Source organism: Suillus fuscotomentosus (genome assembly GCF_016647785.1).
Source record: "Suillus fuscotomentosus strain FC203 chromosome Unknown F5891scaffold_36, whole genome shotgun sequence".
NCBI lineage: Eukaryota > Fungi > Basidiomycota > Agaricomycetes > Boletales > Suillaceae > Suillus > Suillus fuscotomentosus.
The window spans coordinates 125,750-151,550 of record NW_024539548.1 but is presented as its reverse complement, the minus strand read 5'-3'; the positions used below and the strand labels follow the sequence as shown (position 1 = coordinate 151,550).

Genomic DNA, 25,801 nt, shown 5'->3' with positions numbered 1-25,801 from the left:
GAGGCGCCATAGCACTCGCTGTTACGGGAATGACACCAGATCTCATTCAGGTAGCAGGTCAGTGGTCTTTCGATGAACTCACAAAGTATATGCACCAACATGCGTTCTTACTAAACGCTCTACTGCATGGCTCAGCTCGCGCGCCTTCAAACACGGACACGACATGATAACTGACTCGATCTCCGCTCACAGGACTCACTATTCTCTGAACGACTTGCCCTACTTTATTCGCATTGTTGACTTTTGCTCACCACCGTGAGATCTCGGCGTAAAATTGATTCCATTGCTTCATGCGAGACCGATACCGACGACTGCCGTTTACCGCCGACGTCCTAATTTGAGCTACCTTCGCGTGGTCGATGGTGATATCTCCCGCATGGTCACCTTCATTTCAGGCTTCAGCGCTATCCTAGCAACGCACACGGGTTACTGAGACCATATACACGGATTCGAGCGGGACGACATATACTACATCACCCAAGGCTGGGGGTCCTTCCAGCACTTTGACTTCATTAATGTCCTGAACTTTTTCAGGCTTCTTTGACTCTTCGAGAGGTGCAAAATTCAACAGCAATGATGTCGTCAGACGAGACCAACAAGAAGGTGATCTGCATCACGAGGCTCGGTCGAGAGCGGAGGTACCCGTGCGAAAGATGCTTCAAGATCCTGTGTAGTCTCGACAGCGATGTTGGCTTCTTCACGAGTGTACACGTGAGCATGTCGACTGACGAGTGCTGCGGCTTTTATGGCGCTGTGGTGTGGAAGGTTTGCACGAATTTTGCCCACTTGTCTCAACTGAGAGACTACACCGTTGCGTGGATTGTGTCAGACCACTAGATGTAAAATGTTATGTTGGATAACTCCCTCAGGACCGTCATCTGAATCGTTATGAAAGAGACGTCGGCACTCTCCGCATCATAGCCATCACTGAATGCCCAACCCAAAGAACTTGAAGATAGTGTCGAAGGTTTGCACGAATTCTTTCGAGTGCTCAACTCAGAGATTACATCATCGCGCGGCTTGTGTTGACTGCTTCGCAAAACTGCAGAGTTTTGCTAACAACACTAGATATACGGTGTCACATATGTTGGATACCTTTATCACAGGAAATAGCCATCATCTGAATCGTGGTCTGTTGTTATGAAAGAAACGTCAGCACTCTCTGCATCATAGTCGTTGCTATGCCCAACCTTGAAGACAACACCAGGGAAGGCATTTCCACTGCTACGCAAGTCGAGTTGACGTATCGCAAGACAGGTCCCTTGATTTGGTTGTAGCACCTTGTAGGGTTGGTGGAAAACAAAACTGGTTTTTTGGACTGTGCAGTGCGTCAACTGTATGAAGTTTGCAAAATAACTTGAAGATAACACCAGGGAAGGCTTTCCCACTGCTGCGCAAGTCGAGTTGACGTATCGCGAGATAGGTCCCTTGATTTTGTCGTAGCACCCTGTAGGGTTGGTGGAAACCTAGTCTGTGTGACTGCGGTGCGCCGACGCCATGCTACGCAAATGAACATGTTAAGGTTCGCAAGCTGAGTTCAATATGTTCCAGAGCGGACTCAGCAACACTTCTGGATTTCAGTGGCTCCATGATGATGAGAGAACTGCGATAGGGAAACACCACAGACATCAGATCGTTGCAGATTCATTAGTAACTTGTCATTCAAGGAGAATATCCCCCGAAAGCAAGTGGAAAAGAGCTCATACCTGCAGGGAAGCGTTATCTATGTCATTTATGCATTTGGGAGTAACAAAGGAGTGCTTACCGACGTATACCTATCAGCGAGATGTCAGGGCATAAAAAGTCGGTGTGCGAAGTTTGTTTCTTCCATTAAGTATGTTCTGTATCCTTGCGTGGCTCCACCGATCCGAACATCAACTGCATGTACATTCGCTCGTTTGTCGCCGATCAGAATCCAGAATCCAGAAAGGCATTTGCAAATGGGATTTAAGGAGCAAATGGAACGCCGTTATTGCATCTGTCACGCGCATGATCATGAAAGAGTCGATCTGTGAAGCTGGGCGAACCGTACGTACATGGCTGTATCGGAATTTCGCCGGGTATGGATTTGCGAGCGCCAGTGCAGTAAGGAGTATGCTGTGTGCTAGTACTAGCAGTGGTTGTACAATATGAGCTGTTTCGGACGTTAATAATGGAGGAAGGGTGGAAGAGAACTAGAGATAACGCTGTGTACATTGCAGTGTACACAATGGAATTGCTGTTCAGAACGTTCAATGGGCGTCTGGAGGTCCATGTGCGGTAGCTGCTAACACTGACGGATAAGTTAGGTTCAATTTCCAAGGCCGTGCACGTGGTATACACATGTCGCCACTGCAGGGCGAGGTCGCGTTCGATGACAACATTGTATGTAGCTCGTCATCTTGTCACTTGATGAAACTGTGAAAGTGATCAGGTGCTGTGGCGTTTTACGTATATCATCCATTTTGGGTAGGCTGTTAGGAAAATTGATCCATTCCTCGCTTTGACTACCTTCACAGGTCATCTGATATTTCGTCCACTCAACTATCCTGACACTATCCAAAGTCTGTCGAGTCGGACTGTGCGAGGTATGCCCTACGTTCAACGATAACGCGATTCCAGGGACTGATGTTATCTCCTTGATTCTAGCCTTTACTTTCAACAGCCCGGCAATCATGAACGTAAATCCAGCAACCTATCACGATGCTAGCACCGACCACTCGGAAGCTAGATTCAGTGGCTACAACGTAATGTGACTCAACTTCCCTAGCGCGTTTACCACTGCCCCTTCCGAAGACAACATTTTTGTTAAGTTTGAGGCGCAGTGTCGAACACCCGGCCCGCGTTCCATGGGCTTCTTCTTTGACGAATCTCGGGAAGCATGGGAAGCCCAGCTATTCGCACCGCACGTGTAGCTGCCCTTTGCGGATTTCCCTAATTTCAAACGCCAGCATGGTAACCTTAGCTATGTGGGTGCGCGTTTATGCGAGCACACGCATATAAGAGGGATGTGAGTAGTTGACCAAACCCACAGCTTTTAGTGACGATTTCCACGATGGCTCTCATGAAACTTCTTTTCCTTGTGCCATCTGTCCTTGTATTCAATAATGCGTATATTTCTCCGAACCCAGCACCCAATGACGATGAAACAATTACCGGCGGTCCTCTCTACGAGCGTATCTGCCCAGCCATTTTCCCGATATTACAACGGGTATGTCAATTTTCAATGTCTAGACACATTGACGAATATCATATAACAGTTGTCGGGCTTGATACCCTGTGTCGCAGAGATAGCCGTCATACTCGCGGCTTATTTTCCGTCGTCTATCTCATCTGGAATCCTCTCCATTCTAGTTCACAGCGGACAGCTTCCGGACATGGTACCAAACATATATTTCATACTCGGAACAATCCTCGTCCTCTTGGGTTGCATGGGACGCCTATGGTGTTTTCGTGTCATGGGACGCCATTTCACTCACCAGCTAAGCTTGCGCAAGGACCACTCCCTCGTCACCACCGGTCCGTACAACATCGTGCGCCATCCTAGCTATGTGGCCAGCTGGATCGCCTCGTTCGGGATCTCGCTCATCTATGCGAGCCCTGGATCGTTCATGCGATCATCAGGGTGGCTCTCCACTTACATCGGGCGTACCGTATTTGGAATATGGGCACTCCAACTCATGCTGACCGGCGTGCTAAGCTGCGCACGGGCTATCAGCGAAGATGCGATGCTTCGCAAGCGTTTTGGGGCGGAATGGGTCCGGTGGTCTCAGAGGGTGCGCTACAGACTCATTCCGGGTGTATTCTAGTGATCTTTTTTTGTATCTTTGTTGTGTTTCAGACTGTAATCTTGACGCGATGCCATATTTATAGTTCTTTGATGTTTCAGCTTTTAAGCTTTCCGACCAGTACGATAATGACGTGTATTCCATGACCTTTTCATCCATACTTGTATAAGTCTCGATTGTGTAGAAAGGACTGGTATGTGCAACTGGATCACACGATGAGACCTGATGCTTTTACTAACAAACGCCATGTAAAGCAAGTCAGTGTCACCTGCCTGGCGCTCAGGCACGTCTTTGACTACATACTTACGGATCCCACTCTTGGTTTTCAGACTGGTGGGTCCATTACCAAACGTTTTGAACGGTATGTCTGATACATTCTTATGTTATAATCGCTGCTAACCAAAATGCAACTTTGTCGTGCACGCACATCCAGGGTCATATGCAGTAGTTCAGAAGCTAGGCTGCGATATATGACGCACCAGCCGATCGCATCTTGATTGCCTTTTCCGAACATGTATAGTTCCTGGTCTGGCCTTGTAGGCGGCGTTAAACGTTAACTTTGGTTGAACAACCTATGGCGTTGATGTTATGGCCATGCGCCAACGAACCGGAACGACCGCTCTTGTTTCTGTTGGGAGACGGTGGGCGTCATCGATGCGCGGGGAACATATCGGGTTCTACTAGAGACGTTGATCGGTCTGATTCGGCAAATGTTATTTGATGATAGATTGCCGCAAAGTCTCATGCACATGGCGCGCGATCACTCAGTGCATCGATCGACAACAGTCAGCGCCTGGTGGAGCGGCAAGACGATCAACTTTGGATTCTTGACGAGTGAGCCATCTTCGAATTCGTTCCATTCAATTTTTGCTTGTAATCTTTGCACGCAGTACACGATCACACTCAGTTCGTCTACAGATCTCCGACAATTTGAAATTATGAACAAACAGCAAATAAACTGGTGAAACGAACTGTTACTGAGCACCGCTTCTAAATTTAGGTTCATCGTGACGATCATTTAAACCTCAGATAATCAACTCGCCCAAACATGAGAAGACTCGTCAGAGAGATAAGCGGATCTATGAAGGCGTCACTATGTCCATAAAGAAATACAACATTTATTTTGTATGGTAAGACCTCAAACTACCGGTATCCCTTTAGTTGACCCCGTCCTTCTTGGCAGCATATACAAGCAAGTCACACACACGCTTCGAGTAGCCCCACTCGTTGTCGTACCATGAGATCAACTTCACGAACTGCGAGTTCAGCATGATCCCAGCACTGGCATCGAAGATGCTCGACGCGGGGTGACCGAGGAAGTCCGTCGAGACGACGCTTTCGTCGGTGTAGGCGAGCACGCCATTCAGAGGGCCGTCAGCGGCCGCCTTCACTGCCTTCTTGATGTCATCATAGGTGACAGGCTTCTTGAGGCGCACGACGAGGTCGACAACGGATACATCCAAAGTCGGGACACGGAATGAAAGACCACTACAAGAAAATACTTAGCATCTTGATGTTATGGGTCAACTTCGCTATCACATACGTGAGCTTGCCGTTAGGGAAGGGATGACCTTGCCGACTGCCTTGGCAGCACCCGTGGAGGACGGGATAATGTTGTTGTTGACAGCACGACCGCCGCGCCAGTCCTTGTTGGAAGGACCGTCGACAGTCTTCTGAGTAGCTGTCGTCGCGTGGATGGTTGACATGAGACCCTCCTCAATGCCGAAGTTGTCGTCGATCACCTTGGCGAGGGGCGCAAGACAGTTGGTTGTGCAAGAGGCGTTAGAGATCACGGTGTACTTGGAGTCATAAGCGTCGAGGTTGACACCGCAGACGAACATAGGTGCGTCAGCTGAAGGGGCGGAGATGATGACCTTCTTTGCGCCACCCTTCAAGTGAGCAGAGGCCCTGGGAGTAATCTCATCAAAAGCACTCGATCCACGATCAGGAATCCTTACTTGTCGATAGTGGTGAAGACACCCTGTTCACGTTGTTCCAATCAGCTTTCAACTCGAGGGCAGCATTGATTGAGAAACTCACAGTGGACTCGACGACGTAATCAGCGCCGACCGAACCCCACTTGATGTTGCTCGGATCCCGCTCACCGAAAACGTGGATAGGCTTGTTGTTGATGTAGAGCTTTCCGTCCGCGGTGTGGACGTCGCCCTTGAAGCGACCGTGGACGGTGTCGTACTTGAACATGTAAACCTACATTTCCCACCGATCAGATCGAACTCTGTACATGTCAATAGCTCATCTACTGACCATGTAGTCCAATTCAATGAAAGGACTATAAATGTAAATCAGATATAATTTTGGAAAATAGGAGGTGAACCCACTCATTGATGGCGACGACCTCGATGTCCTGGTTCTCGAGGGCATTACGCATGACGATGCGGCCAATACGACCTAAACGTGAGATATCGTCTCAGATGCATTCGCTTGTGAAAGATCAAGAGCATATACTCACCGAAACTATACACCAACAAAGAAAACAAACATCCGATTAACGATGAGCGCCTCGACCGATAATGATAACATACCCATTGATGCCGACTCTGACCTACGTTCGATGTTATTAGCAACCAAGCGTGTGTTTGTTGGACGAAGATGTACTCACCATGTTGGTTGAGAGAATATTGTAGTGATGGGGTGAAGTGGAGAAATGCGGATATGTCGGGAGGTGAGATGAACCTTTTATACTAGAGTCAATATTTGGGTGGGTCGATCTAATCAGTACTGATACGATAACGTCAATTGGCGGCGAACCCCCGAAGACCACTCCAAAATAAACGTTTCTTGCGATTGCTAATCACTGTTCGCACAGCAAGCACTAGTGTTGGTATGTTAGTAAGTATCTCCGTCCTTCTCTCAGCACCGCTGCCAGCAGAGGACAGCAAAATTAAGCAACGTGCTCTGGTTTGGTGGAGCTCTCAAATCGATTATAGGTCAGTGACCACCCAAATTGTTTATCGGACATCGTTCGGCTCGGATTTCTGAACTAGCAGTATCGTACCATCAGCATCGCACCATCAGCATCTGTCCAGCCTTTTTTCTTCAAGAGGTCTAGTTCGTTCTCGCTCTCATTCTCGCTTTCCTGATAATTTCTCGATGCTTCTAGGCAACTTTTGATTCTTTGATTCAAGGCACATGCGCACATTGCGCAGTATCCGGTATGTTCGTCCGATCTCCCTGGTGAGGTTCTGGGCGCAGACAAACGCTATCACGATCACCTCCGAGCTGCCTGATCAATGAAGCGTCGCTCACCGATCGAGTAAGTGACTCGCTCCCTGGTCTACGTCATATTCGGCTCATCAAACTATTGCCGTCATCATCACTGATGCAAGTCCACAGGCAGTGTCAAACGTGCACGCGAACCTGATTCGCTCTGTCACTCGTGGTGTCAGTTTGGCGGAGTCTGGCTATAATACCTACGTTTCTCACAACCATCCCCATTGCTCCTCTTCTTTCAGGTCGTATAGGCTCCCCCTCACGCTAGTATGTTTGGAATTAGAAACTCGGGTGGATCATACACGGGCAAATGGACTTAGTAATACTCTAAGTCTACAGCTGTACAGATTAGAATATTATAGGCGCCACTGGAAACTGCAACAGGTGGAATCAATAAACCGGGTGTTTGTGCCTGGAGTGTATGGGACCAGACAGTCGGACGTGACAGTGCCACCTCATGACGGCACGGAAGCGCAGTCATTCCTGATGTATTTACACACCAGCTAACCAAATATAGGGTGAAATGTCGATGCTTCAAGGGTAGATGTCTCGTACTCGCTGCGTGTTAGCTAGGGTCATACCGAATCAAGAAGTGTCATTATGAACAGTATGTCTTGCATTTGACGTTCCCCGCTCCTCAATTGAAGATCAAGGGCCACGCAGCGCGATGGACACAGGTTATAAATGCATCGCAGCTGGGTATCATGCCATCATGGAATACGTTCACCTGCAATTTAAATTAAGCAGTCAGTTTTCCCCTGTCATCCCAGCATCCCACACAGTCCAGCGGTCTTCCTGTAAAGTAATTTCCTGGCCACGCTGCCAAGGGGATCCTTTCCAATTATCAACCCCTGAGAGCGCAGAGTCTAACAGTGGGAGGAGAGCGTCTGCATTGTGCTCGAACAGGACTTCGGGCGACGATGAAGTTGAGATGCACATGCGCACCGCTTGAAATTCGGTGTCATTCGGAGAGTGGTTCTGGCGCATTGCAAGCGCATGATCTCCCAGGATAGCAATGAACCCGGACGATTCACTTGGTTCGCGTGAGGAAGTGAGGAATGCGAACGATGTGCCTGGTAAAACCGGTTGGTCACTATCGCACAGAGATCATGAGACTGATCAACTATCCAGGGTGATGGTTATGGGCTCACATCCAGCGTTCTTCGTACTGCTCCTGTTCTCCCGTCTCGGGGTTTACCCCAATTCCAGTTTCCACTTCTTCTCCATCACACGAAGTCATGGTGCCTTCATCAGGAGGGCCATCTCGTCCTTGGGAATCAATATAATGATTCCATCGGAAACGCAGAGGAGTAGAAGAAAGTGTAACACGGATTCCAGAAAAGCCCCATTTAATGATGCTCTCTGGGAGTAAAGGCTTCGAGAGACGTAAGTCGAGGTACAGCTGCGTGGAATCTTTGGAGTGCGTGTCGCTTGTGGACCGGGAGGAAAGCACGAGAACATCAGAGTCTTCGAATGGTTGTCCACCATTCCTAGAGATATTCTTTCTGGTTGTTATCGAGGGGGTGCCATATAACAGAGGCTCGGGCTGCTCCGGCGCACATTTGTTCATGGTTGTGAGTCGTCAGAAACTGTATGTATATACCGGAAAATTGGAAGGACCGTTCGATCTGGGACCCGGACTCCGTACCATCCGAGCCTAATTTAGCAATTCGGATAAAGGATTAATACAATTCGCGCGGGTCTGTAGTAAACAGACTCTCTCAGATCGTGCGCGCGAAGGCAAAACGTCTGGTATATTCACCTGTAGTAAACAGACTCTCTGCACAATATAAGTAAAGGTGAATTATAAGTAAAGAACTAAGTATCTTACCTCAGATCGTGCGCGTGAAGGCAAAACGTCTGAGGTAGCGAGTCGAAATGGCAATAGCTAAATAGTTCGAGTGATCTTGTAAGTAAGTGAGACTTGGAACAATGGTAGAGGGCGCTGGCCATAGCATACAAAGGTTTCAGTAGGTACAAAAGAGAAAAGGATAACAAGACCGAACAAAAGAACATACAAGTCGTTGGGTTGAACCAATCATAAGACGCGAACGAAAGCGCCTCGGTTGCGGGCGCGCTTGCTTAACTCCAATACCGGATTCCGGAACGCCTGCAGGCTCCTGCCCATACACAGCTGCAGAGGTCTGACAAGGCAGTCTGCTATAACTGAGTACAAACTATTAGTTACCACCAGTTCGTGCATCCCCTCTATATCCGCACATGATTTTGCTCCTGCAATGACTTGAATGCAATTTTGTGAAATGTCACACTAGGTCACGTGACGAACCCGGTGTACTATCTTACAATTCCAAGGATTCATGCGTTCACTGATGCTTATGGGATGACCTAGGCTACGGTATCACACTCATATGTGTTAACAAGCATACACAATACCCGGGAAAGCGCCATATTGTGTGATCATACAACCATTTCATACAGTTCAAACTCCTGAAAGTTGAAACTACCTCGAGAAACCTTTCGAGCAACCTGCATTCACAGACAAGACACCTCAGCATCACTCCGAACCAGAACATTGTGTTGCATCGCCCAACATTAAGGTCTCGCTGAAGACAAGTACATCAGTGGGATCGCCGCCACAATACGACAGTGAAACATACGCAGGCGATGATTTAAAGTGATTCGAACAACAGCCTTTATTAACTCTTCCTTCGCCCGATAGCACGAGGATTCTTTCTCGTTCTTCTCGGAGCGTTCAACAGATTCTTTCTCCTCCTCCTTAGAGCGTTCGAAAGCTGCTTTCTCCTCCTCCTTAGAGCGTTCGAAAGCTGCTTTTGCCGCTTTTGCCCTCCTCTTCAAGGGTTTAAACGGTAACTTTGCCGTCCAAGCAGGCGAATTTCCTTCATATGGATAGACAGCAGTCCTCACAGCTTCTTCATATGCGCGGGAAGCAGTAGCCACAGCGTCTTCATATGTGCGGGAAGCAGTAGCCACAGTTTCTTGATACGCCTGGACGGCAGCGCTCACAGCTTCCGTTACAGCAGCTGCATGCGGAGACGCGATGTACTGCTCCAGACCGACATAAAAAGAGGGATCACAGGTTTGCTTGTCTTGAAGATAGCGCCGCCTGTCAAAAACGTAGAAGGAGTGTTCGAAGATAATGACAGCAGCTAAATGATCAATAATAAGCGGATTTATCGCAACATAGCCTCAAAATTTACCAGAACCAAACTGAACAATGTTCTCCAAGGGTGATAAACCAGAGGCCTGGCACATTCGCAACATGAGAAATGTGTGTACAATTTGTGACTAATTGGACATACCACAGAGAGCAACCTAGACTGTATCTCAACACAGTGATTGTCACGAAGCTCGTCCTATTGACGTATCAGCTATGTCGTTCGCAAGCAAGGCTCTAGGCTCACTCTCTATTGAAGGATGCGCAGTTTTAGTGGTAAGTAAATCACGAACTCGACGGAGGCTCAGCACACTGACTTCCTGTTCAGTGATGTCCTAGGTGAGCAAGGTTCGAGCTCAATGGTAGATGAACATACTCACGGTCTGTCAACAGGAATCAGCGATGTTATTGGTCAGTGATGCTCTAATCCGACTGCAGATGGATACGCTTACGCTCTGTAAATGGGTGAACGATGTCTTCAGTCAGTATGGCTCGAGTTCAATGATGGATTAACCAATTCACGATCTGTTGATGGAGTGGCAGTGTGCTCAGTCGGTGAGGCTGACGTAAAATAAACACACTCACATCCTAACGATAAATCAGCAATTACATCGGTGAGGAAGGCAGGAGTTGGACAGAGCATGATCACACTCACAAGCTGCAAACGGCGGGAAACGACTTGAATCAGCATGGCTCGAGGTCGAAGCAGGATCGACACACTCACTTGCTGCGAACGGCGGGAAACGACTTGGATCAGCATGGCTCGAGGTCGAAGCAGGATCGACACACTCACATGCTGCGAACGGCGGGAAACGACTTGGATCAGCATGGCTCGAGGTCGAAGCAGGATCGACACACTCACTTGCTGCGAACGGCGGGAAACGACTTGGATCAGCATGGCTCGAGGTCGAAGCAGGATCGACACACTCACACGCTGCGAACGGCGGGAAACGACTTGGATCAGCATGGCTCGAGGTCGAAGCAGGATCGACACACTCACAAGCTGCGAACGGCGGGAAACGACTTGGATCGGCATGGCTCGAGGTCGAAGCAGGATCGACACACTCACATCCTGCGAACGGCGGGAAACGACTTGGATCAGCATGGCTCGAGGTCGAAGCAGGATCGACACACTCACATGCTGCGAACGGCGGGAAACGACTTGGATCAGCATGGCTCGAGGTCGAAGCAGGATCGACACACTCACAAGCTGCGAACGGCGGGAAACGACTTGGATCAGCATGGCTCGAAGTCGAAGCAGGATCGACACACTCACACGCTGCGAACGGCGGGAAACGACTTGGATCAGCATGGCTCGAGGTCGAAGCAGGATCGACACACTCACTTGCTGCGAACGGCGGGAAACGACTTGGATCAGCATGGCTCGAGGTCGAAGCAGGATCGACACACTCACATGCTGCGAACGGCGGGAAACGACTTGGATCAGCATGGCTCGAGGTCGAAGCAGGATCGACACACTCACATACTGCGAACGGCGGGAAACGACTTGGATCAGCATGGCTCGAGGTCGAAGCATCAAAAGACGTACTGTCTGTAAGTAAATGCTCAATGTAAATGATAGCAACCTTTGAACTTTCTGATTGGCTTACCAAAATATGTGGAAACCATCCGCCCAATATCGCTATCATCTTCTGGTGATCCTTAGACGTTGTTGTCTCTGTATATCTTCGGAGTGTTCTGAACAATATTAGTCCCTAATGCTTGCACCAAGTAAACGAGAACATGGGCAGTTACCTCTCAATTGCATATTTCATGCAGAGCTCCAGATTGCTCTGCTGGGTTGAGACGAACAATTGCTCCAGCACTTCATTATCCAGAGTTTCGGCCGTCCGTTCGATCAGTGGCTTACAATCTGCACTATCCTTGTTCATGTCTAATGGATCAACGGTCATCTTGTATCGCAACTCGACCATCAACCGACTTACCAGGCAGGCATACATGACATTTGGGAGGCCGTGGGAGGTTGTTGAGAAACTGTAGTTGCGGCCCATTAGCAAATGACTCTTCGGCGTGTTGTGGGGCCAGTGTTGTAGCGTCTTTTCGCGGTGTTCCATTCTTTTTCAGCTGTTTGAATGCGACGTCGTAGAGGGCATCAAACTTTGTGAACAATATGATCACTGGAACTGAAAATTGTGATTCTGTGCATCAGTCAAGCATCAGCCGGTCGTATGCGAACGCTTACTGGTTCCCGTGTCGCACTGGGAGAAGAATTTGTTTTCAGCTGCGGTGAACGACCTGCTCGCCTCGTCCATTGGTATACAGTACCTATGTTGAAACCATGAGTTAGCGCATGTCATGACTGATGAGGTGCAATTACCAGATGACATGGAGCTGGTTTGTTATTTTGGTCTCCTTGGAACGGCGAGTGATAAACGCCTTGACCTTGTTAAATTCTGATTCTCCGCCTGCCTCGAAACCGCGTGAGTCATGGAAGACGAATCCTGGGTTGCTTTTAAATATCATCTCATTCTCAATGTCGTGCTCTCCACGCTGAGAGTACGTCAGTTCACGTCCTCAAGTAAGAGCACATCTTAATACCTCTCTGGATGCTGCTAAGACTGCAGGATCGATCTGATGTCGATGAATCAGTACCATCCTCTTACTAGCATTGTGATGCCCACCTTTTGCCCGGCGCTGTTGTATATTTCAGGGTTGTCGCTTGTGTTGCAGACTTTCTGGAGGATGGTAGTTTTCCCTGCGTTCGCTCTTCCTATAATGAGGATTCGAAAGCGACCGATTTTATCTCTTATCCTTGAAGGATCCATGGGGGAAGGTACTAGTAAATGTGACGGAGGAGTACTAGCGTTGGTGTGGCCTTATAACCATTGCAGCCGGCAAATACCCAGCCAGGCTTCCACAGCAGGGCCCACGTGTGATAATTCTTGGCGTACCATGAGTCCATATTGGAAATTAGTATGAAATACACGCGTTGGAGTCGTGCTTCGTGCCGTATTACCCTTTCGGCTGCCTGCATTACCTCTTAAAGCTCGTCCAACTTCAGAATGGACAACATATCTGAGTCACTATTGAGTGTAATGATAACTGGTAGGGGTGCGCTGGTACGGTATACCGGCGCAGGGACACTGCTGGTAGGATGAACAGCTGTACGTAATTAAGTAGACCACGTCTTCACAATTTCCGTGGTATGGAAGTACTAGTATAGCCTTCTTATCGCAAGCTATACCGTTCTTGTGATCCACGTGTTTGTTATAATAACGACTGCAAGTGCTGACCCCCTCTGGCCCGGGTGCGTTCTGGCTCAGAGCAGAACTTTTCCCTCAACATGGCCAATGCTCTTCATGCCTCAACGGCTCTCTGCATCCATGGTACTCATTTCTTACCATTAAATGGTATCATCAACCCCGCTGAATATATCCAATAGGTATCACCGTCGATCTCAGCAAGTCGAAAACGAACGTGAAGTCTGCTGAAGTACGGATCAACAAGCATTCGCCAATTGAACTCGAACGCGAAGCAAAAAAGAGTTTGCGATGGACGTTTTCTCCACCCATGTAAGTACTCGATCCTAACACATGTTCTCACCTACGTTACTTCTGTGTTTTTTTGTTTGCCTTAGGGTACTTCTTCGAGGAGATTCATTCGTCTTGCGTATGCATTACAAGAAACATTTCAGAACCAAGCACGAAGACGTTGCTTTCAACCTAGATGATATGTCCCGCGCGTATAATGCAAGACAGGGTGAAACATGAATTATTGCATTCTCGCCTTAATCACTCACGAGCTCAACCTTACATATGTAGAATACATCAAGCTACATGAAAAGTTCAGTATCGTTGTCGACCTTGTCGGGAACACTTCAACTGATGTAAGGATCCACGTCTGACATCGAGCCCATCTAAATCGTAGATTAGCAGGTTGAGCATTCTGTCACTTCTGGTCAAAGCTCTGAGCCCACTACTTCTGGTCAAAGCCTTGAGCCCACTACTTCCGGAATATTTCAGCGCTGTCCTCGGTAAGTGATGATGATCATAAAGTGCCATTCTTGAGGTTGATACTCCCAAGGTTCCGAATACTGGTGATAGGAAAGGTATGTGGCTCTTTCCGATCCCAGGCCAGTGTTGATGATGTGCTCTTAATAGTCTGGTGTTGGCAAGTCATCTCTGATCAGCCAGGCATTTGGAGTAGAAAAAGAGGTGGGTTGAACACAACGCTTCAACGAGCACAGCTACTCATACTGTCAATAGATTGTTGCGCACAATAAGCCAGGCGAGGCTCACATCGACAAGGAACTCATCTCATCTCGGAACGAAAGGTTTGTTCTCCATGATAGCAAAGGCTTTGAACCAGGGGAGGAAGACAACCTCGAAATAGTCCGAGATTTCATTGACCGTCGGAGAAAAATGTCTTCGGAACATCAGTTGCATGCCGTTTGGTAGGGATTCTATCTCGACTATTCCGTTACGGCGGACTGATCAAAAACATGGAAGGCTTTGCTTTGAGATACCCCGTGCAGGCGGACGTTTACTAGAGACGGGAACGGAAGAATTCCTGAAATCGAAAAATAGCGGATCGCTAGGAAATGGTAAGTGAATCGATGGCTATCTCTATGCTACATTGGAGCTCACGCTTTGTCAAAGTTCCCGTTATCGTCGTTCTCACTAAGTACGATATGCTAATCGAACGCATACAGCGAGCTCTAGGTGGAAGCTCGTTGAGCGACGAGGCCTACGAGGAACTCACCAAGAAAAACGTAGAAGCCGAGCTGCAGGATACCTGCATTGGACCTCTAGAGCGATTTGCAGGGGCTAACATTCCCCACGCTACGGTCTCTAGTGTGTATCAATACTTCGACAAGTTTATGCGTACCTCTGACGCGTGATATTACAGCCGACGAAGACTACGAAGGGACGCTCACCCACCTGATCCAAATAACTGAAAAGTGTGTCAGTCAGCACTCTGCATCCGAGGCCTCGGCGACGGCCTCCATCGCTCAGCACTTTGCGTCTGAGGCCGCGGTGATGACCTCTATCGCTCAGCGAGTGCATCCTGGACTCAAAATCAAGGCATCAATCGAGTGAGTCTTGCTTGCTTCATTCTTGTCTCGTGATTTACGCAGCATCAGAGTCGGCAAGAAAAGTCTGTCCCAGTTTCGCGTTCATGATTATTAAACACAATCTAACTCTCAATGTCTTGCAGGATACTGGAAAGCGCTTACGTCGTGTCCAACATTCAAGAACCGCAAAATGTGGGATTGTCTACATGTGCTTCACACTGACATTGTCAATGTGTGGAACTTCCATGACCCTCATCATGTAATGGGCATCTTATTTGCCGTTGTCGCATCCACCCTAACGCGATTTGGGCATAGTACTTGCACAGTCAAGAGTTCAGGGCGATGATGACGAACATAGTCGACAAGATAGAAGTTGGACCGACAGCTAATCCCAAGAAGACCTTGTATGCTGGTCTTTTACGTGACAAATGAATTTTTCTCTCATTGAATGTTTACAGGGCTTTTGGGTTATCCATGGTGGGCACTATCGCAGGCATCGTCTCCGCCCTGGCGGGGCCTGCGGCTCCTATCGTAGTACCAATCGCAGCAGGTGCGGTACTCGCCAAATGGGCTTATGATGTATACCAGTTATCGTACGCATCAGTATTTTTTTTCATGTACGAAAGGATATCAATACTTCTTTGTCAGCCACCCGGCGCTTCAGCGCTTCATGGCGTACATAATTCACTTGACGCTTGTGTTGCAGACACTTTTTATCGTGTCAGAAAGCCAGGAACTCACTCGTAGGGCCATCAAGCTCGCGGTCGCTTCCTACCTCGCCTCCTCGATGAGTGAAGAAGTTCTTACTTGGATTCAAGATTATGATAGGCAATTGACCGTCCTGGAGCGCGCGGATCGCGATACCATGAATAAGATCATTGAAGTGATGCAGATGTACGAGATCAATGCGGCACAAATATCTGAACTTCGGGCAAAAGTTCCTCCTGTAGACTTGTTGTCGGACGAGCCATGGTAAATCGAGAAGTCGTAGCACTCGGTTGTTTCTTTCCTGGATGGTTTTGCGCGTGGGCAGTGTCTGAGTACTGACGCGATTGCAGACAGTGATTACTTGTACTATGTAACTGGATTTATGACGGATCACAACACTGTAGCCTATGATACACTACTCTATTAGTGTAATGTACTTACTGCTAGACTTGAAGCTTGAAGCTTTGAAGCTTGACTCGAGTCGAAGATTCTCTCTCGGGATGGTTAGCGTGACAGTCATGTGATTTCTAGACTTTTTCGTTCGTTCTGCTGTATGAACGCATTATAATTAACTTCCACTGCATAAGCTGCCCTTGCGATCATCGAAATATCGAGCGCGTACTCGACATTCGTTCAATACTTTGTTGTATTTTTGCGACCTATTCTATGCCAAAGACTGTCCTTCACCTCGGTCTGCTCGATTTTAGCTTTGCTCATGTCCAATCAATAACAATGGTGATGTCATTCACGGAACTTATACCAGGCGATAGCCCTTGCACCGTCTCCTGCGCCATCATTGGAGCCCCGCTGAGACAAAAACGTGTTTTCTAGGTGGGTTTGTCGTTCTGTATCAGTTGTCCAAGCTCATGCAACCCAGGCGGCGCGGACGCCGCAGAACACCAATCATTTTGACAATCAGAAACCCTGGAAATTTGGTCTCTTTCCCTGTGTTCAAGTTGCCTAAAATTTTTACACCCACGATGTCCGAGCTCGACAGGAGAGCCCTTGCCATGCAAGCGCCATCGGATGACATGCACTCTCAGTCGGTAGGCCTTCACTTTTGAATCTAACCATACGCTAATGTCAGGCTGTTTTTGTTCAGTTTGAAGACACCCCGGAGTCAGAGCCAGCATTTTTCCCTCGTTACACGGACGAGGAGCTATTGTCAATGTATGAAGACCTGCTGGAAATACCACTTGCCCAACAACCTGTAGAGGTCGCGAAGCGCTCCGCGGAAGATAGAGATACACAAGCCATGATTGAAGTGAGAGAACGGGTCCGTGTTCATGAGCGTCTTTTAAACTTCAAAAAAATGGAGTCAAGCACCTTACAGACCTTATAGATGCGTGATGGAGACTTGGACAACGCTGAAAGTGAATAGTCTCTGAAGGTCATCATCATTCCATCCCGCTTTCAGATGTTCACAGACAGTTCAGCTTTCCGGTGTTACACCGCCTGAAGACATTGTTGATATCGTGCTCGGATATCACCCATTGCATGGAAACATAGAAGGATTTGAAGGATTTATTAAACGGTTCGTATTCGGTGCATGCACTTGCAACTGTTGATTGACTATATCTATGCATAGGCAAACCTTCTGAGACTCAACGAGATCTGCATATCAAGTCACACCTGCGTGACCCGGCTGTCTTTTCGTTGCGCGCATTTCCCACTCGTGCTATCGACCTCCTGCATAAGTATGAGGCTTCTGGGCTACATGCCCCCATGAAGTCCTATTCATGCATTATATCCTCCCTATTCTCTGTCCGTCCCTCTCCTTCACCTCCTTCGATATCCTCAACGCCGGACGTGCCATTAGGAAAACTGGCTGCGAATTCACAAGCTTGGAACCTTTTTGCGCACCCGATCCCAGATGCTAATCTTGATATATCGATAATCCGCGCTTGTGCTTCAACTCCCTTCTCTCCCGAACCCGAGCGTGCCCTAGACCTGTGGACTGAGATGATTGATGCAGGAATTGTGCTGACCTAAGGGGCATACGATGCAGTGATCCGTGCTTGTGCGAAGGCTGGAGGAGAACGGGTCTCTGAGGCTATCAGCTTTGCGCGGCAGATGCGCGACCGCTTTGGAGGCGACTGGTCACACGTGTACCTACATATATACACCCGTTAGTTTTTCTCAAATGTCTCCTATATAAACATCCATTTTTTCGGATATTCCCACATTCACCAGTTGCACTCGGCTGTGGCACAATGTTCCCGTACTCCATCATTGAAGTTATGGCCAGCCAGACCTAGTAGTCGGTAAAGGTCTTGTGTAAGGGGGAAATCATGGCGTGACCGTGGGTAGCAGGGCCGGTGTCTGTCGGGTCAAGAAGTCATACACACGTTATTCCGAGATCATTACTGGCAGGGCGCTGCAAGTGGTGGGTTAAACTCAACGACAAATCAGGCACTTTGTGGCATTTTCGCAGCTTTGCGTCCGACCGAATTCCTCTGAAGCTCCGAGTTCAGGATAGTCTCATACTCACAGGCCTGGCTAATTACATACATTAGGCAAATGGCACAGGCACAAGAAAAACTGGGGAAGGTGAGATACGCTCCTTATTTGACTTCGATGTCAGGTCGCCGCTGTTAGGTGAGCTTCTTCCAAGCCCTTGGTTCTTGTTGTAAGAACTGAAAAGTACGTGTTACGCCAGGCAATCTGCACCCTCAACCAGAAATTATCCTTCCACTCACACTTGCTATGGCTTTGTGCGGCCAAGAGCAGACGGTTCTAAGAGGACTCGTCTGAAACTGGGAATCTAACGTTTTGTGAGAGTCAAATCTAGGTTCACGTTGTCTTATTGCTAATGGTGCATAACTGTCCTACTTCGTTCTTAGCCATCGTCGATGACATCGGCGGGAGAGAATTCCATGTTCCTTGCATAAGGTGGGAATCATTAGCACTGTTAGCGATGCGAACGATCATTTTATGGGAAAACAAAACATTTCATCGAACATATGTCACGCTCTGACAGGAAGTTGACGGGTATATTACGACTCTAGGCACCGTTCAACCTACTCCGTCTGTCTTGCTCGAGGACGAGCAGAATCACAATACATCGTGGCTTAGTGTGCATCGATGAGCCGATGACGTAGGCAGCGGGCTTGATATCGTTTGGCGGGCCAGAAGTGCAAAGGGAAGTTACGATACAAATGCCATATCCAGCTGGTGGATTGCCCTCGCACTCCGAAGCTTCGAACCTATAAGAACTCAAGAGTCTGAGGGAGGGGAGGTAAGTCGACTTCCTCCATGAGTCCAGTTGTAACCCTCATCTGCGTACAGGTCCCCGCCCTGGTCCTACAGCTCGGCATAACTTTGGACTTACGGGCTCCCTGGAATATCATGACTTGCATCACGCTTATCTTCGTCTGCTTGACTTGCATCCAGCATACTAAGACCAACATTCTTTTTGTTGATTACTTCATCGGCATGGCAATTGCTGGCATTGCTATGGATGCCATACACATGACATTGCTGGTCCGACCCCTTCACACCTTCCGTCATCAGAAGCAAACACGATCGGCGCACGAACTCCCTTGGTCCAAAAGGTTCATCTGGGCTGCGCAATTGTGTGGTTCACCCAGAGGAGTGGGCTGGAATCATCAAGTAAGTTTACCCTGGAGCACCAGTCGTTCGCAAGCCCTGATCATTCTTATCTGCAGGTGAAAAATCTGCCTGAGCACTCCGCACAATCAAGACAAGAATTTACCCTTTCGCGTCTAATGAGTGTAGCTAGGCACTTCGTGTGGTTCGACTTTGCACAATTCTACATAAGGCACAATCCGGCATACAAGTCCGCTGCGGCATTCGCATCTCAGAATTTCACCCGTCGCATTCTGGCCTGTGGCGGATATTTGGTGTTCTATTATTGCATGGGTGTTATCATCCATTCATTGATGGCGGCTCTTGCTGTAAGCTGCACGTCGTCTGAGCCAAGCTCTTGGCCCAATTTCTTTGGGAAATGGGAGGACGCATATACTATCAGACGATTCTGGGGGTAAGTCATTCGTCTGGCACATCTTCTGTACTCAATGTATTCGTTGACCAGTCGAACTTGGCATCAATGTTTTCGACGCGTGCGTATTGTTTCGCTGGAAATTACAGATCAAGTATACTTACCGTCAATCGGATTAGTTCCTGGTTCCCTTTGGCCAGAAGATGGCATCACTTCTTGGCTTCAAACCCGGAACAAATGGATCGTCCTACACGCAACTTTACACTGCCTTTTTCGTCTCTGGCATTACTCATATAGGAGGCGACGCAGTGCTCAACTCCTCTCGCCTTGGCATTTCGTCCCCTTTCTTCCTATATCAGGCATTCGGCATCACGTTTGAGGATATAATTATAGCCGCTGCTCGGCGCGCGGGAGTGACAGAGACGAAGTGGACGCGTAAGATGGGATATGTGTGGGTAATTTGTTGGTTTGTTGTTACTGCGACACCATGGGTCACTGCTGTCGGCATTGCTGGGGTAGAAGGTGGTGGGGCAGTGCTTCCCTCTAAATTTTTTCCACCTTCGTTATGCGACATTCTGGTCAGATCTGTGGACATTTAGTTGAGTTCTTGTATGCTTAGGCTTACCTGCTCTCTTGTGCATGTCGCGTGAATGCTGATAGTTACGCCTCTAACTCGAATACCCCGATTTACTGTTGTGACATATGCCCACATAAACATGTTTTTTGCCCTATCTCTCTAATCATGCCTTACCGATATAGAGTGCACTAATGACCCAATATGTCGGATAACTCAAAATTGACTCGAAAGAACTTTGGAAAAAAAGGTCGAATCCAATTTCATAGATTTATCATAGGCTAGTCACGCGCTTCTGGCTACCGGAGGCGGCGAAGGACACCATAAATCTGTATAATCCTCTTTCAGAGACGTCAATAAGAGAACAGCTTACTGTCACAGGGAGCACATTCCAGCAAGGGAGATAGCTCATCATCGAGATTATGATTCAAGACGTATTTCGACGACTTTCTCAGGAGAAAGGTTCAAATAGCTGAGCCGATTAGATTCACGAGACGACGTAACGATGACATGTTATAGATTTGCAGTACTGGAATCTTGCAATTTCAAAGGGCACCACGACCCCTAGAAGAAACAGACTTGCACGATGGTAACAGTAGCAGTGGCTAATAAGCCGAATAAAGCAATAAAACCACCTCTGCTACCTGCGCTGCGCTATTATATTCAATGTCAATAAACATCGTTTGTTGAGTAGCGTAACTTGCCTTTTCTGGCACACCCGTGGAGTACCCAATGGTGTAAGCGATACGGGTGAGCACCCAGAAGAAACTCGTGGCGGCGGCGAAGTGAGGATACTTCAGTCCGGTTATGAGAGTGCTGCAGATACGTGTCTACTGAGTGCGTCCTTAGGTCAGAGTGCAGATCGGCTCACGAAATAAGAATCAATGGGATACTCTCGAGAGTGTTCTGATGGCAACCTAAATCCGGAAGATCAAATTAATATGATGTACTGGGCCGCGTCGAACGTGAAGGACATACGCTGGACACAGTTGTACCGAAGAGCAGCTGGATTTTCTTTTAGTTGAGTGTTCTCCGCATACACTAGACCATGTTGAGTAAGAAAGCGAGAGAAAGTTAAGGGAAGGCTGACGTTGAGGATAAGGAATGCCCGCTGCCTTCCTGGCAGAGCCGATACGTACGATTTGCCATACGATGACCCAGGCAGCCGACAGCAACGAGGCAGCCACGTATTGATAACTGAGCAAACTATTAGCGCATGGCAGATTCAAATGGATATGCTTGGACTTGCCCATCTGGGAGAACTAGAGTCATAGCGTTTCGTGTGAGAGGGTCGAATGAGTTAGGAGAGCGTTGATTGAGATTGGAGATGGTGTGCTGGAGTCGAATTGACAAGTATGGCGAGCGAGTTTAAAAGGTTTTGTCAAGCTGTGTTGATTGCCGTCAGGCTTCCTGTCGCTGTGGACTGCAGCAGTGCGACCAGTGCTGGTGATCGTCCCATCGTCTCGAGTAACAGCGTGGTTACCCGGGCAAGCGTTGAATTACTCATTCCCCGGTCAACGTTAACATGAAGAATCAGCTTGGTCACTGCAGAAATTGATTTCCCGGTGGAGACAGACTTACATAATACAAGAAAGACGGTGACAAAGCCTCTTGCAAGCAGGCGGTTTGTCGGATCACCTGCACTCAGCCAGACGCAGCAAACACCGCATACGTAGTAGTATCTGTGCACCGTACTACATGTGTAGCTTCATACTGTTTAGCTTAGCTCGACGTTTCGGCGCGACCGATTTACCTTGTTCAAGACATCGTCGGTGGGCCTTTAGTACGCTACCGAGGGGTGGCACATGCCACACTCTTTTAATATACACTGAATTGCCACACTACCTACTACCTGGTGCTCTCCCCTGGTCAGAGAATAAGTATGGTCTCTAAGGGCTCCAGTCAGGCTCCAAGCTTTGGATAACAAGGCCGCCGCATCATTGGCGCATCAAGCTGTCAAAATCAAATTTCACCTTATCGGATGACCCAAACTACGGTATCATACGTGTGCATTGTGGATCCCACACCGCCTTCAGCAAGGCCCTCATTAAGGCTCATTCATTCATTCTGCACTTTGTCGGCTTCCACATCCGCGCTCAAACTCGATGTCCGGCACAACTGACGATGATGACCACCGCCTCGAAGCTCTTGGGTACAAGCCTTCCTTCCGGCGTGAGTTTTCGAATCTCGCCACAATTAGCTTCGCATTCAGTATCATGGTGTGTTCCGTTCATTCCATGGCAATTCTTATCTCATTTCAAATTTAAATCACAGGGATTGTGTTCGAGTGTCGCGACGACTCTCAACACACCACTCTTACTCGGAGGTCCTGCTTCCGTACGTCATAACTCGATCACTTCCAAACGTTGAAACAACCTTAATTCTAGGTTACTTGGTGTTGGTTACTTGGGTCATGTATGTGCTTCACGCTTGGGTCCAGCATCGCCGAGATAGTCTCTGCATTTCCAACATGCGGAGGGCTATATACAGCATCAGCTCAACTCTGTCCAAAGTCCCATCGCGCTATCGTAGGCTGGATCGTTGGTTGGTTAAACATCCTTGGTCAGGTCGCGGGAGTGTCATCAACGGAGTTCGGTCTCGCAAACATGATATGGGCTGCAGTATCAATATCTTCTCCGACATTTCAGCTGACACAAGGCAAGACGGTCGGATTGTTCGCTGGCCTTCTTATTGTCCATGGACTCTTGAATTCGTTGGCGACGCGGTACCTGGCCTTCGCTACCAGAGGCTTCGTGTTCGTGAACCTCGGTGCAACTATCGTCATCATCATTGTTCTGCTAGCGACCACGCCTCGTTCAGAGATGCATTCAGCGACCTACGTGTTTGGAAGTCAAGGAATTATCAATCAAACGGGAGGTTGGAATAATGGCATCGCTTTTTTGCTCGGTTTATTGAGTGTACAATGGACGGTACGTGACAAGGCGATCAGTCATAACCTTGACTTACCTCAAAATACAATTAGATGACGGTAAGATTAGACAGTTTCCAAAAGTCGTTGTAGACTTTAATGATATAACAGGATTACGATGCGACCGCTCATATTTCGTACGTACTCTTCATGAACATTTAGTGCCCAGTTAATGTATCTTCAATCTCAGCGAAGAAGTTCGTCGTGCCGCGTACGCAGGTACGTTATATCATTGCAGAGCGTCTAATATGCAGTCCTCATATCTTGCCTTCCAGCGCCTGCTGCAATATTCATTGCTGGTAAGCTTTTGATCTTTAGATAATTCCTAATAGTATTAAACGAAAATCTAGTCATCGGAACCGGGATATTGGGATGGCTATTGAATATCGTTCTCATGCTGTGTTCAGGTCCAATGTATGTTGTTCTAACCATCATCTATCCCCGCCACTTCTCATGAATACAACCAGAGAAAATCTGCCAGGAATATCTGGATCTGCATTCTTGCAGGTATGACACGAGTTATGCACTTGTAAGCAAATGAGCTCACTGCGCAACAGATCATGGTTCTGCGCATGGGCACACCTGCAGCACTATTCCTTTGGGTAGTTTTCTTCATTTGATACGTACTTGATCAGGCTGATGGTGTGATAAGAGCTTCGTATGCCTCACAGCGTTTTTCGTTGCACAAACGGCACTCCATGCATGCTCTCGTACTGTCTATGCCTTCAGCCGTGATCATGGCAAGTAACAACATCTAGCAAATATTCCATATTCTGACCATATCCTCAGGTCTCCCCGACAACGGATACTTTGGTCATATAGCGTCTTCTACTAGAACACCACTACGTGCTATCTGGTTTACTACTGTCTTGTCCATCCTTCCAGGTTTCCTCGATCTAGCCTCCCCGATTGCCGCGAATGCCATCTTTGCGCTTACTGCCATTGCACTTGATATGAGTTACATTATTCCGATATTCTTGTGAGAGAAGGTTTTGTCGTTCTTATCGCTTTATTGACCAAGGGCAAACTTTCAGGCGTCGCATCTACGCAAATCACCCTGACGTGAATTTCCGCCCAGGACCGTTTTACATGGGACCAGGTCTCCTCGGTTTGGCAGCAAATGTCACTTGCATAAGCTGGACGCTTTTCGTCTGCGTCATTTTCTCGCTGCCCACTGTGTTCCCTGTCACTCAGTTTAACATGAATTACGCGTCCGTCATCGCTGTCGGAGTTGTTTTTCTTAGTGGGTCAGTACGAATTAGTTCTGTTTCAAATTTAAAGCAACTAATTGTCTGGCTAGGGTGTGGTATGTTCTCAGGTAAGTTGTTAATTCTGCGGTGTATGTTCAGCAATCTCAAAATCATGACCATCCAGCGCGCATCGACACTATCATGGACCTTCGTCCAACCTTGATGCAGAAACCAAAGCTCGGATCGGTTTGGAGGAAGTTCAACCCGAATCGTCATCCATCAGTGAGAAAGAGAAAGATCATACGTTCGTTTCTTCGGACTCTGCGTAGTGTCGTCGCTCTCTCTATTAATGTGTTTGGAAGAACAATGCTCATGATTTGGGTACTTCTGCACCGCTTTATCGCCGCAGTCATCAGATATGGCATGATACCGCACACTAGTGCTTGTATTTCGACTTGTTACCCTGCTACCCCCGGAACTACTTATATTTGAATATGGATCAAAATATGTACTACCATTCCCCCCGCGTGGACTGGTCGCCACTTCACGTGAACAGGCGTTCCTGGAAAGCGCCGCAGTGAGCGCAAGGCCGAGCTTAAAGCTTGATCAAGCGTCGGTCTTCCAAGTTCCCCGTTACGCCATATGTAATAGTGCAGCGCTCCATATGCCATTGGGCCCGACTATGCGTGGCAAATTGCACGGCCGCCACCTTTCGTCACGGTGCTTCCGAACAACGCATGGTTCATAGTCTTCAGATTGCCTGAAGTGATCTTGCTTCAATGAAGTCACTGCAGTTTAATGACGGGGCAAGTACTTATGCTGCACAAGTTGGTGCGTTCATGGACACACCTAATGTGATACGATTCTATGTGGACTGATATTTTTAGCACTTGGACCATGAGGGACTGCTCTTGAAAAGGCTAGTACGAGCGTCATCTTGGCTGTTGACTGCGCTTGAAGCAGAGTACAGGCATATCGACACAACAGCAAATATCGTACGGTATGCTTGAAAATGTATATTTCAAGCCACGTTTCAATCCATGCGGTGATGCAGGCACCGAGGGCACTGTCGGCAAAACCATTAGGGCAATTCTGGTACCCAGAAAAGACCTCCACCGATAACCACGAAGCTTCCGCGAGTCGCTTTGTTATCTGGCGCTCGTGGTGAACTGAGATCAACGGCGGTCTCGTCGATTTGGCAGTTTCCAATCACACCACGCACGTTAGATAAAAGCCTGAAATGTGCTGGACTCGGTGATCCGGTGGGTCA

The 25,801-nt window shown here is 48.1% G+C and overlaps 11 protein-coding genes across 11 annotated transcripts; 6 read left to right on the top strand and 5 right to left on the bottom strand.

The window, feature by feature from the left end:
- Nucleotides 1-3,034: 3,034 nt before the first annotated feature.
- F5891DRAFT_1190320 (uncharacterized protein) lies at nucleotides 3,035-3,788 on the top strand (the record flags this gene model as incomplete). Its single annotated transcript, XM_041367281.1, has 2 exons — nucleotides 3,035-3,190; nucleotides 3,240-3,788. The coding sequence occupies 2 exons, from the start codon at nucleotides 3,035-3,037 to the stop codon at nucleotides 3,786-3,788; spliced, it is 705 nt and encodes a 234-aa protein (XP_041224414.1).
- Nucleotides 3,789-4,691: 903 nt separating this feature from the next.
- F5891DRAFT_1041453 (glyceraldehyde-3-phosphate dehydrogenase) lies at nucleotides 4,692-6,520 on the bottom strand. Its single transcript, XM_041362065.1, has 8 exons — nucleotides 6,388-6,520; nucleotides 6,294-6,330; nucleotides 6,107-6,176; nucleotides 6,033-6,057; nucleotides 5,808-5,975; nucleotides 5,726-5,748; nucleotides 5,307-5,675; nucleotides 4,692-5,255 (listed from the first exon to the last, which is right to left on the bottom strand). Exons 1-8 carry the CDS (start codon nucleotides 6,388-6,390, stop codon nucleotides 4,925-4,927), a joined length of 1,026 nt encoding a protein of 341 aa, XP_041224413.1. The 5' UTR covers nucleotides 6,391-6,520; the 3' UTR covers nucleotides 4,692-4,924.
- A 1,105-nt stretch (nucleotides 6,521-7,625) lies between these two features.
- Nucleotides 7,626-8,988, bottom strand: F5891DRAFT_440473 (uncharacterized protein). The gene is made up of 4 exons (XM_041371840.1): nucleotides 8,959-8,988; nucleotides 8,830-8,886; nucleotides 8,150-8,718; nucleotides 7,626-8,091 (listed from the first exon to the last, which is right to left on the bottom strand). The coding sequence occupies exons 3-4, from the start codon at nucleotides 8,566-8,568 to the stop codon at nucleotides 7,746-7,748; spliced, it is 765 nt and encodes a 254-aa protein (XP_041224412.1). The 5' UTR covers nucleotides 8,569-8,718; nucleotides 8,830-8,886; nucleotides 8,959-8,988; the 3' UTR covers nucleotides 7,626-7,745.
- Nucleotides 8,989-9,551: 563 nt separating this feature from the next.
- F5891DRAFT_1190317 (uncharacterized protein) lies at nucleotides 9,552-10,241 on the bottom strand (the record flags this gene model as incomplete). The annotated part of the gene is made up of 3 exons (XM_041367280.1): nucleotides 9,552-9,562; nucleotides 9,617-10,126; nucleotides 10,178-10,241. 3 exons carry the CDS (start codon nucleotides 10,239-10,241, stop codon nucleotides 9,552-9,554), a joined length of 585 nt encoding a protein of 194 aa, XP_041224411.1.
- A 263-nt stretch (nucleotides 10,242-10,504) lies between these two features.
- Nucleotides 10,505-11,840, top strand: F5891DRAFT_440190 (uncharacterized protein). Its single transcript, XM_041371837.1, has 3 exons — nucleotides 10,505-10,665; nucleotides 10,859-11,343; nucleotides 11,678-11,840. The coding sequence occupies exons 1-3, from the start codon at nucleotides 10,596-10,598 to the stop codon at nucleotides 11,690-11,692; spliced, it is 570 nt and encodes a 189-aa protein (XP_041224410.1). The 5' UTR covers nucleotides 10,505-10,595; the 3' UTR covers nucleotides 11,693-11,840.
- A 45-nt stretch (nucleotides 11,841-11,885) lies between these two features.
- On the bottom strand, nucleotides 11,886-12,920 carry F5891DRAFT_1190315 (GTP-binding protein; the record flags this gene model as incomplete). Its single annotated transcript, XM_041367279.1, has 6 exons — nucleotides 11,886-12,028; nucleotides 12,081-12,278; nucleotides 12,338-12,420; nucleotides 12,473-12,645; nucleotides 12,694-12,726; nucleotides 12,777-12,920. The coding sequence occupies 6 exons, from the start codon at nucleotides 12,918-12,920 to the stop codon at nucleotides 11,886-11,888; spliced, it is 774 nt and encodes a 257-aa protein (XP_041224409.1).
- Nucleotides 12,921-13,361: 441 nt separating this feature from the next.
- On the top strand, nucleotides 13,362-16,384 carry F5891DRAFT_440057 (uncharacterized protein). Its single transcript, XM_041371836.1, has 16 exons — nucleotides 13,362-13,481; nucleotides 13,538-13,667; nucleotides 13,733-13,854; nucleotides 13,917-13,981; nucleotides 14,031-14,128; nucleotides 14,179-14,203; nucleotides 14,256-14,309; nucleotides 14,361-14,548; nucleotides 14,604-14,698; nucleotides 14,754-14,948; nucleotides 15,004-15,190; nucleotides 15,239-15,252; nucleotides 15,313-15,428; nucleotides 15,485-15,573; nucleotides 15,628-15,762; nucleotides 15,818-16,384. The coding sequence occupies exons 1-16, from the start codon at nucleotides 13,439-13,441 to the stop codon at nucleotides 16,143-16,145; spliced, it is 1,884 nt and encodes a 627-aa protein (XP_041224408.1). The 5' UTR covers nucleotides 13,362-13,438; the 3' UTR covers nucleotides 16,146-16,384.
- Nucleotides 16,385-16,857: 473 nt separating this feature from the next.
- Nucleotides 16,858-17,869, top strand: F5891DRAFT_1190313 (uncharacterized protein; the record flags this gene model as incomplete). The annotated part of the gene is made up of 5 exons (XM_041367278.1): nucleotides 16,858-16,923; nucleotides 16,980-17,153; nucleotides 17,220-17,250; nucleotides 17,309-17,422; nucleotides 17,466-17,869. 5 exons carry the CDS (start codon nucleotides 16,858-16,860, stop codon nucleotides 17,867-17,869), a joined length of 789 nt encoding a protein of 262 aa, XP_041224407.1.
- A 1,109-nt stretch (nucleotides 17,870-18,978) lies between these two features.
- Nucleotides 18,979-20,579, top strand: F5891DRAFT_439959 (membrane bound O-acyl transferase family-domain-containing protein). Its single transcript, XM_041371835.1, has 5 exons — nucleotides 18,979-19,115; nucleotides 19,166-19,489; nucleotides 19,546-19,880; nucleotides 19,932-19,959; nucleotides 20,018-20,579. The coding sequence occupies exons 2-5, from the start codon at nucleotides 19,226-19,228 to the stop codon at nucleotides 20,435-20,437; spliced, it is 1,047 nt and encodes a 348-aa protein (XP_041224406.1). The 5' UTR covers nucleotides 18,979-19,115; nucleotides 19,166-19,225; the 3' UTR covers nucleotides 20,438-20,579.
- A 646-nt stretch (nucleotides 20,580-21,225) lies between these two features.
- On the bottom strand, nucleotides 21,226-22,184 carry F5891DRAFT_1041410 (uncharacterized protein). The gene is made up of 5 exons (XM_041362064.1): nucleotides 22,166-22,184; nucleotides 21,662-22,118; nucleotides 21,503-21,609; nucleotides 21,391-21,453; nucleotides 21,226-21,329 (listed from the first exon to the last, which is right to left on the bottom strand). The coding sequence occupies exons 2-5, from the start codon at nucleotides 21,682-21,684 to the stop codon at nucleotides 21,280-21,282; spliced, it is 243 nt and encodes an 80-aa protein (XP_041224405.1). The 5' UTR covers nucleotides 21,685-22,118; nucleotides 22,166-22,184; the 3' UTR covers nucleotides 21,226-21,279.
- A 227-nt stretch (nucleotides 22,185-22,411) lies between these two features.
- Nucleotides 22,412-25,099, top strand: F5891DRAFT_439742 (APC amino acid permease). The gene is made up of 15 exons (XM_041371834.1): nucleotides 22,412-22,631; nucleotides 22,687-22,749; nucleotides 22,800-23,342; nucleotides 23,396-23,401; nucleotides 23,453-23,478; nucleotides 23,532-23,560; nucleotides 23,617-23,640; nucleotides 23,692-23,755; nucleotides 23,809-23,848; nucleotides 23,899-23,943; nucleotides 23,994-24,081; nucleotides 24,131-24,320; nucleotides 24,376-24,588; nucleotides 24,642-24,659; nucleotides 24,716-25,099. The coding sequence occupies exons 1-15, from the start codon at nucleotides 22,518-22,520 to the stop codon at nucleotides 24,858-24,860; spliced, it is 1,608 nt and encodes a 535-aa protein (XP_041224404.1). The 5' UTR covers nucleotides 22,412-22,517; the 3' UTR covers nucleotides 24,861-25,099.
- The last annotated feature ends 702 nt before the right edge of the window (nucleotides 25,100-25,801 follow it).

What these genes read in the sequence shown, in the direction of transcription:
- F5891DRAFT_1041453 (XM_041362065.1), bottom strand. An exon ending in GAGGTCGTCGCCATCAATGA is followed by an intron (nt 6,058 to 6,106) that starts GTGGGTTCACCT and finishes TTACATTTATAG; the next exon opens with TCCTTTCATTGAATTGGACT. An exon ending in ATTACGTCGTCGAGTCCACT is followed by an intron (nt 5,749 to 5,807) that starts GTGAGTTTCTCA and finishes CAACGTGAACAG; the next exon opens with GGTGTCTTCACCACTATCGA.
- F5891DRAFT_440473 (XM_041371840.1), bottom strand. Translation starts at nt 8,568, where the DNA reads ATGAACAAATGTGCGCCGGAGCAGCCCGAGCCTCTGTTATATGGCACC. An exon ending in CAGTACGAAGAACGCTGGAT is followed by an intron (nt 8,092 to 8,149) that starts GTGAGCCCATAA and finishes TCTGTGCGATAG; the next exon opens with TGACCAACCGGTTTTACCAG.
- F5891DRAFT_440190 (XM_041371837.1), top strand. Translation starts at nt 10,596, where the DNA reads ATGGGTGAACGATGTCTTCAGTCAGTATGGCTCGAGTTCAATGATGGA. An exon ending in AACCAATTCACGATCTGTTG is followed by an intron (nt 10,666 to 10,858) that starts ATGGAGTGGCAG and finishes CGACACACTCAC; the next exon opens with TTGCTGCGAACGGCGGGAAA.
- F5891DRAFT_440057 (XM_041371836.1), top strand. Translation starts at nt 13,439, where the DNA reads ATGGCCAATGCTCTTCATGCCTCAACGGCTCTCTGCATCCATG. An exon ending in CGCGTATAATGCAAGACAGG is followed by an intron (nt 13,855 to 13,916) that starts GTGAAACATGAA and finishes TTACATATGTAG; the next exon opens with AATACATCAAGCTACATGAA. An exon ending in ATATTTCAGCGCTGTCCTCG is followed by an intron (nt 14,129 to 14,178) that starts GTAAGTGATGAT and finishes GATACTCCCAAG; the next exon opens with GTTCCGAATACTGGTGATAG.
- F5891DRAFT_439959 (XM_041371835.1), top strand. Translation starts at nt 19,226, where the DNA reads ATGACTTGCATCACGCTTATCTTCGTCTGCTTGACTTGCATCCAGCAT. An exon ending in GAGTGGGCTGGAATCATCAA is followed by an intron (nt 19,490 to 19,545) that starts GTAAGTTTACCC and finishes TCTTATCTGCAG; the next exon opens with GTGAAAAATCTGCCTGAGCA. An exon ending in ACTATCAGACGATTCTGGGG is followed by an intron (nt 19,881 to 19,931) that starts GTAAGTCATTCG and finishes TTCGTTGACCAG; the next exon opens with TCGAACTTGGCATCAATGTT.
- F5891DRAFT_1041410 (XM_041362064.1), bottom strand. Translation starts at nt 21,684, where the DNA reads ATGACTCTAGTTCTCCCAGATGG. An exon ending in ACTCTAGTTCTCCCAGATGG is followed by an intron (nt 21,610 to 21,661) that starts GCAAGTCCAAGC and finishes TAGTTTGCTCAG; the next exon opens with TTATCAATACGTGGCTGCCT. An exon ending in GGGCATTCCTTATCCTCAAC is followed by an intron (nt 21,454 to 21,502) that starts GTCAGCCTTCCC and finishes AACATGGTCTAG; the next exon opens with TGTATGCGGAGAACACTCAA.
- F5891DRAFT_439742 (XM_041371834.1), top strand. Translation starts at nt 22,518, where the DNA reads ATGTCCGGCACAACTGACGATGATGACCACCGCCTCGAAGCTCTTGGG. An exon ending in GCTTCGCATTCAGTATCATG is followed by an intron (nt 22,632 to 22,686) that starts GTGTGTTCCGTT and finishes TTTAAATCACAG; the next exon opens with GGATTGTGTTCGAGTGTCGC. An exon ending in CTGGATCTGCATTCTTGCAG is followed by an intron (nt 23,849 to 23,898) that starts GTATGACACGAG and finishes ACTGCGCAACAG; the next exon opens with ATCATGGTTCTGCGCATGGG.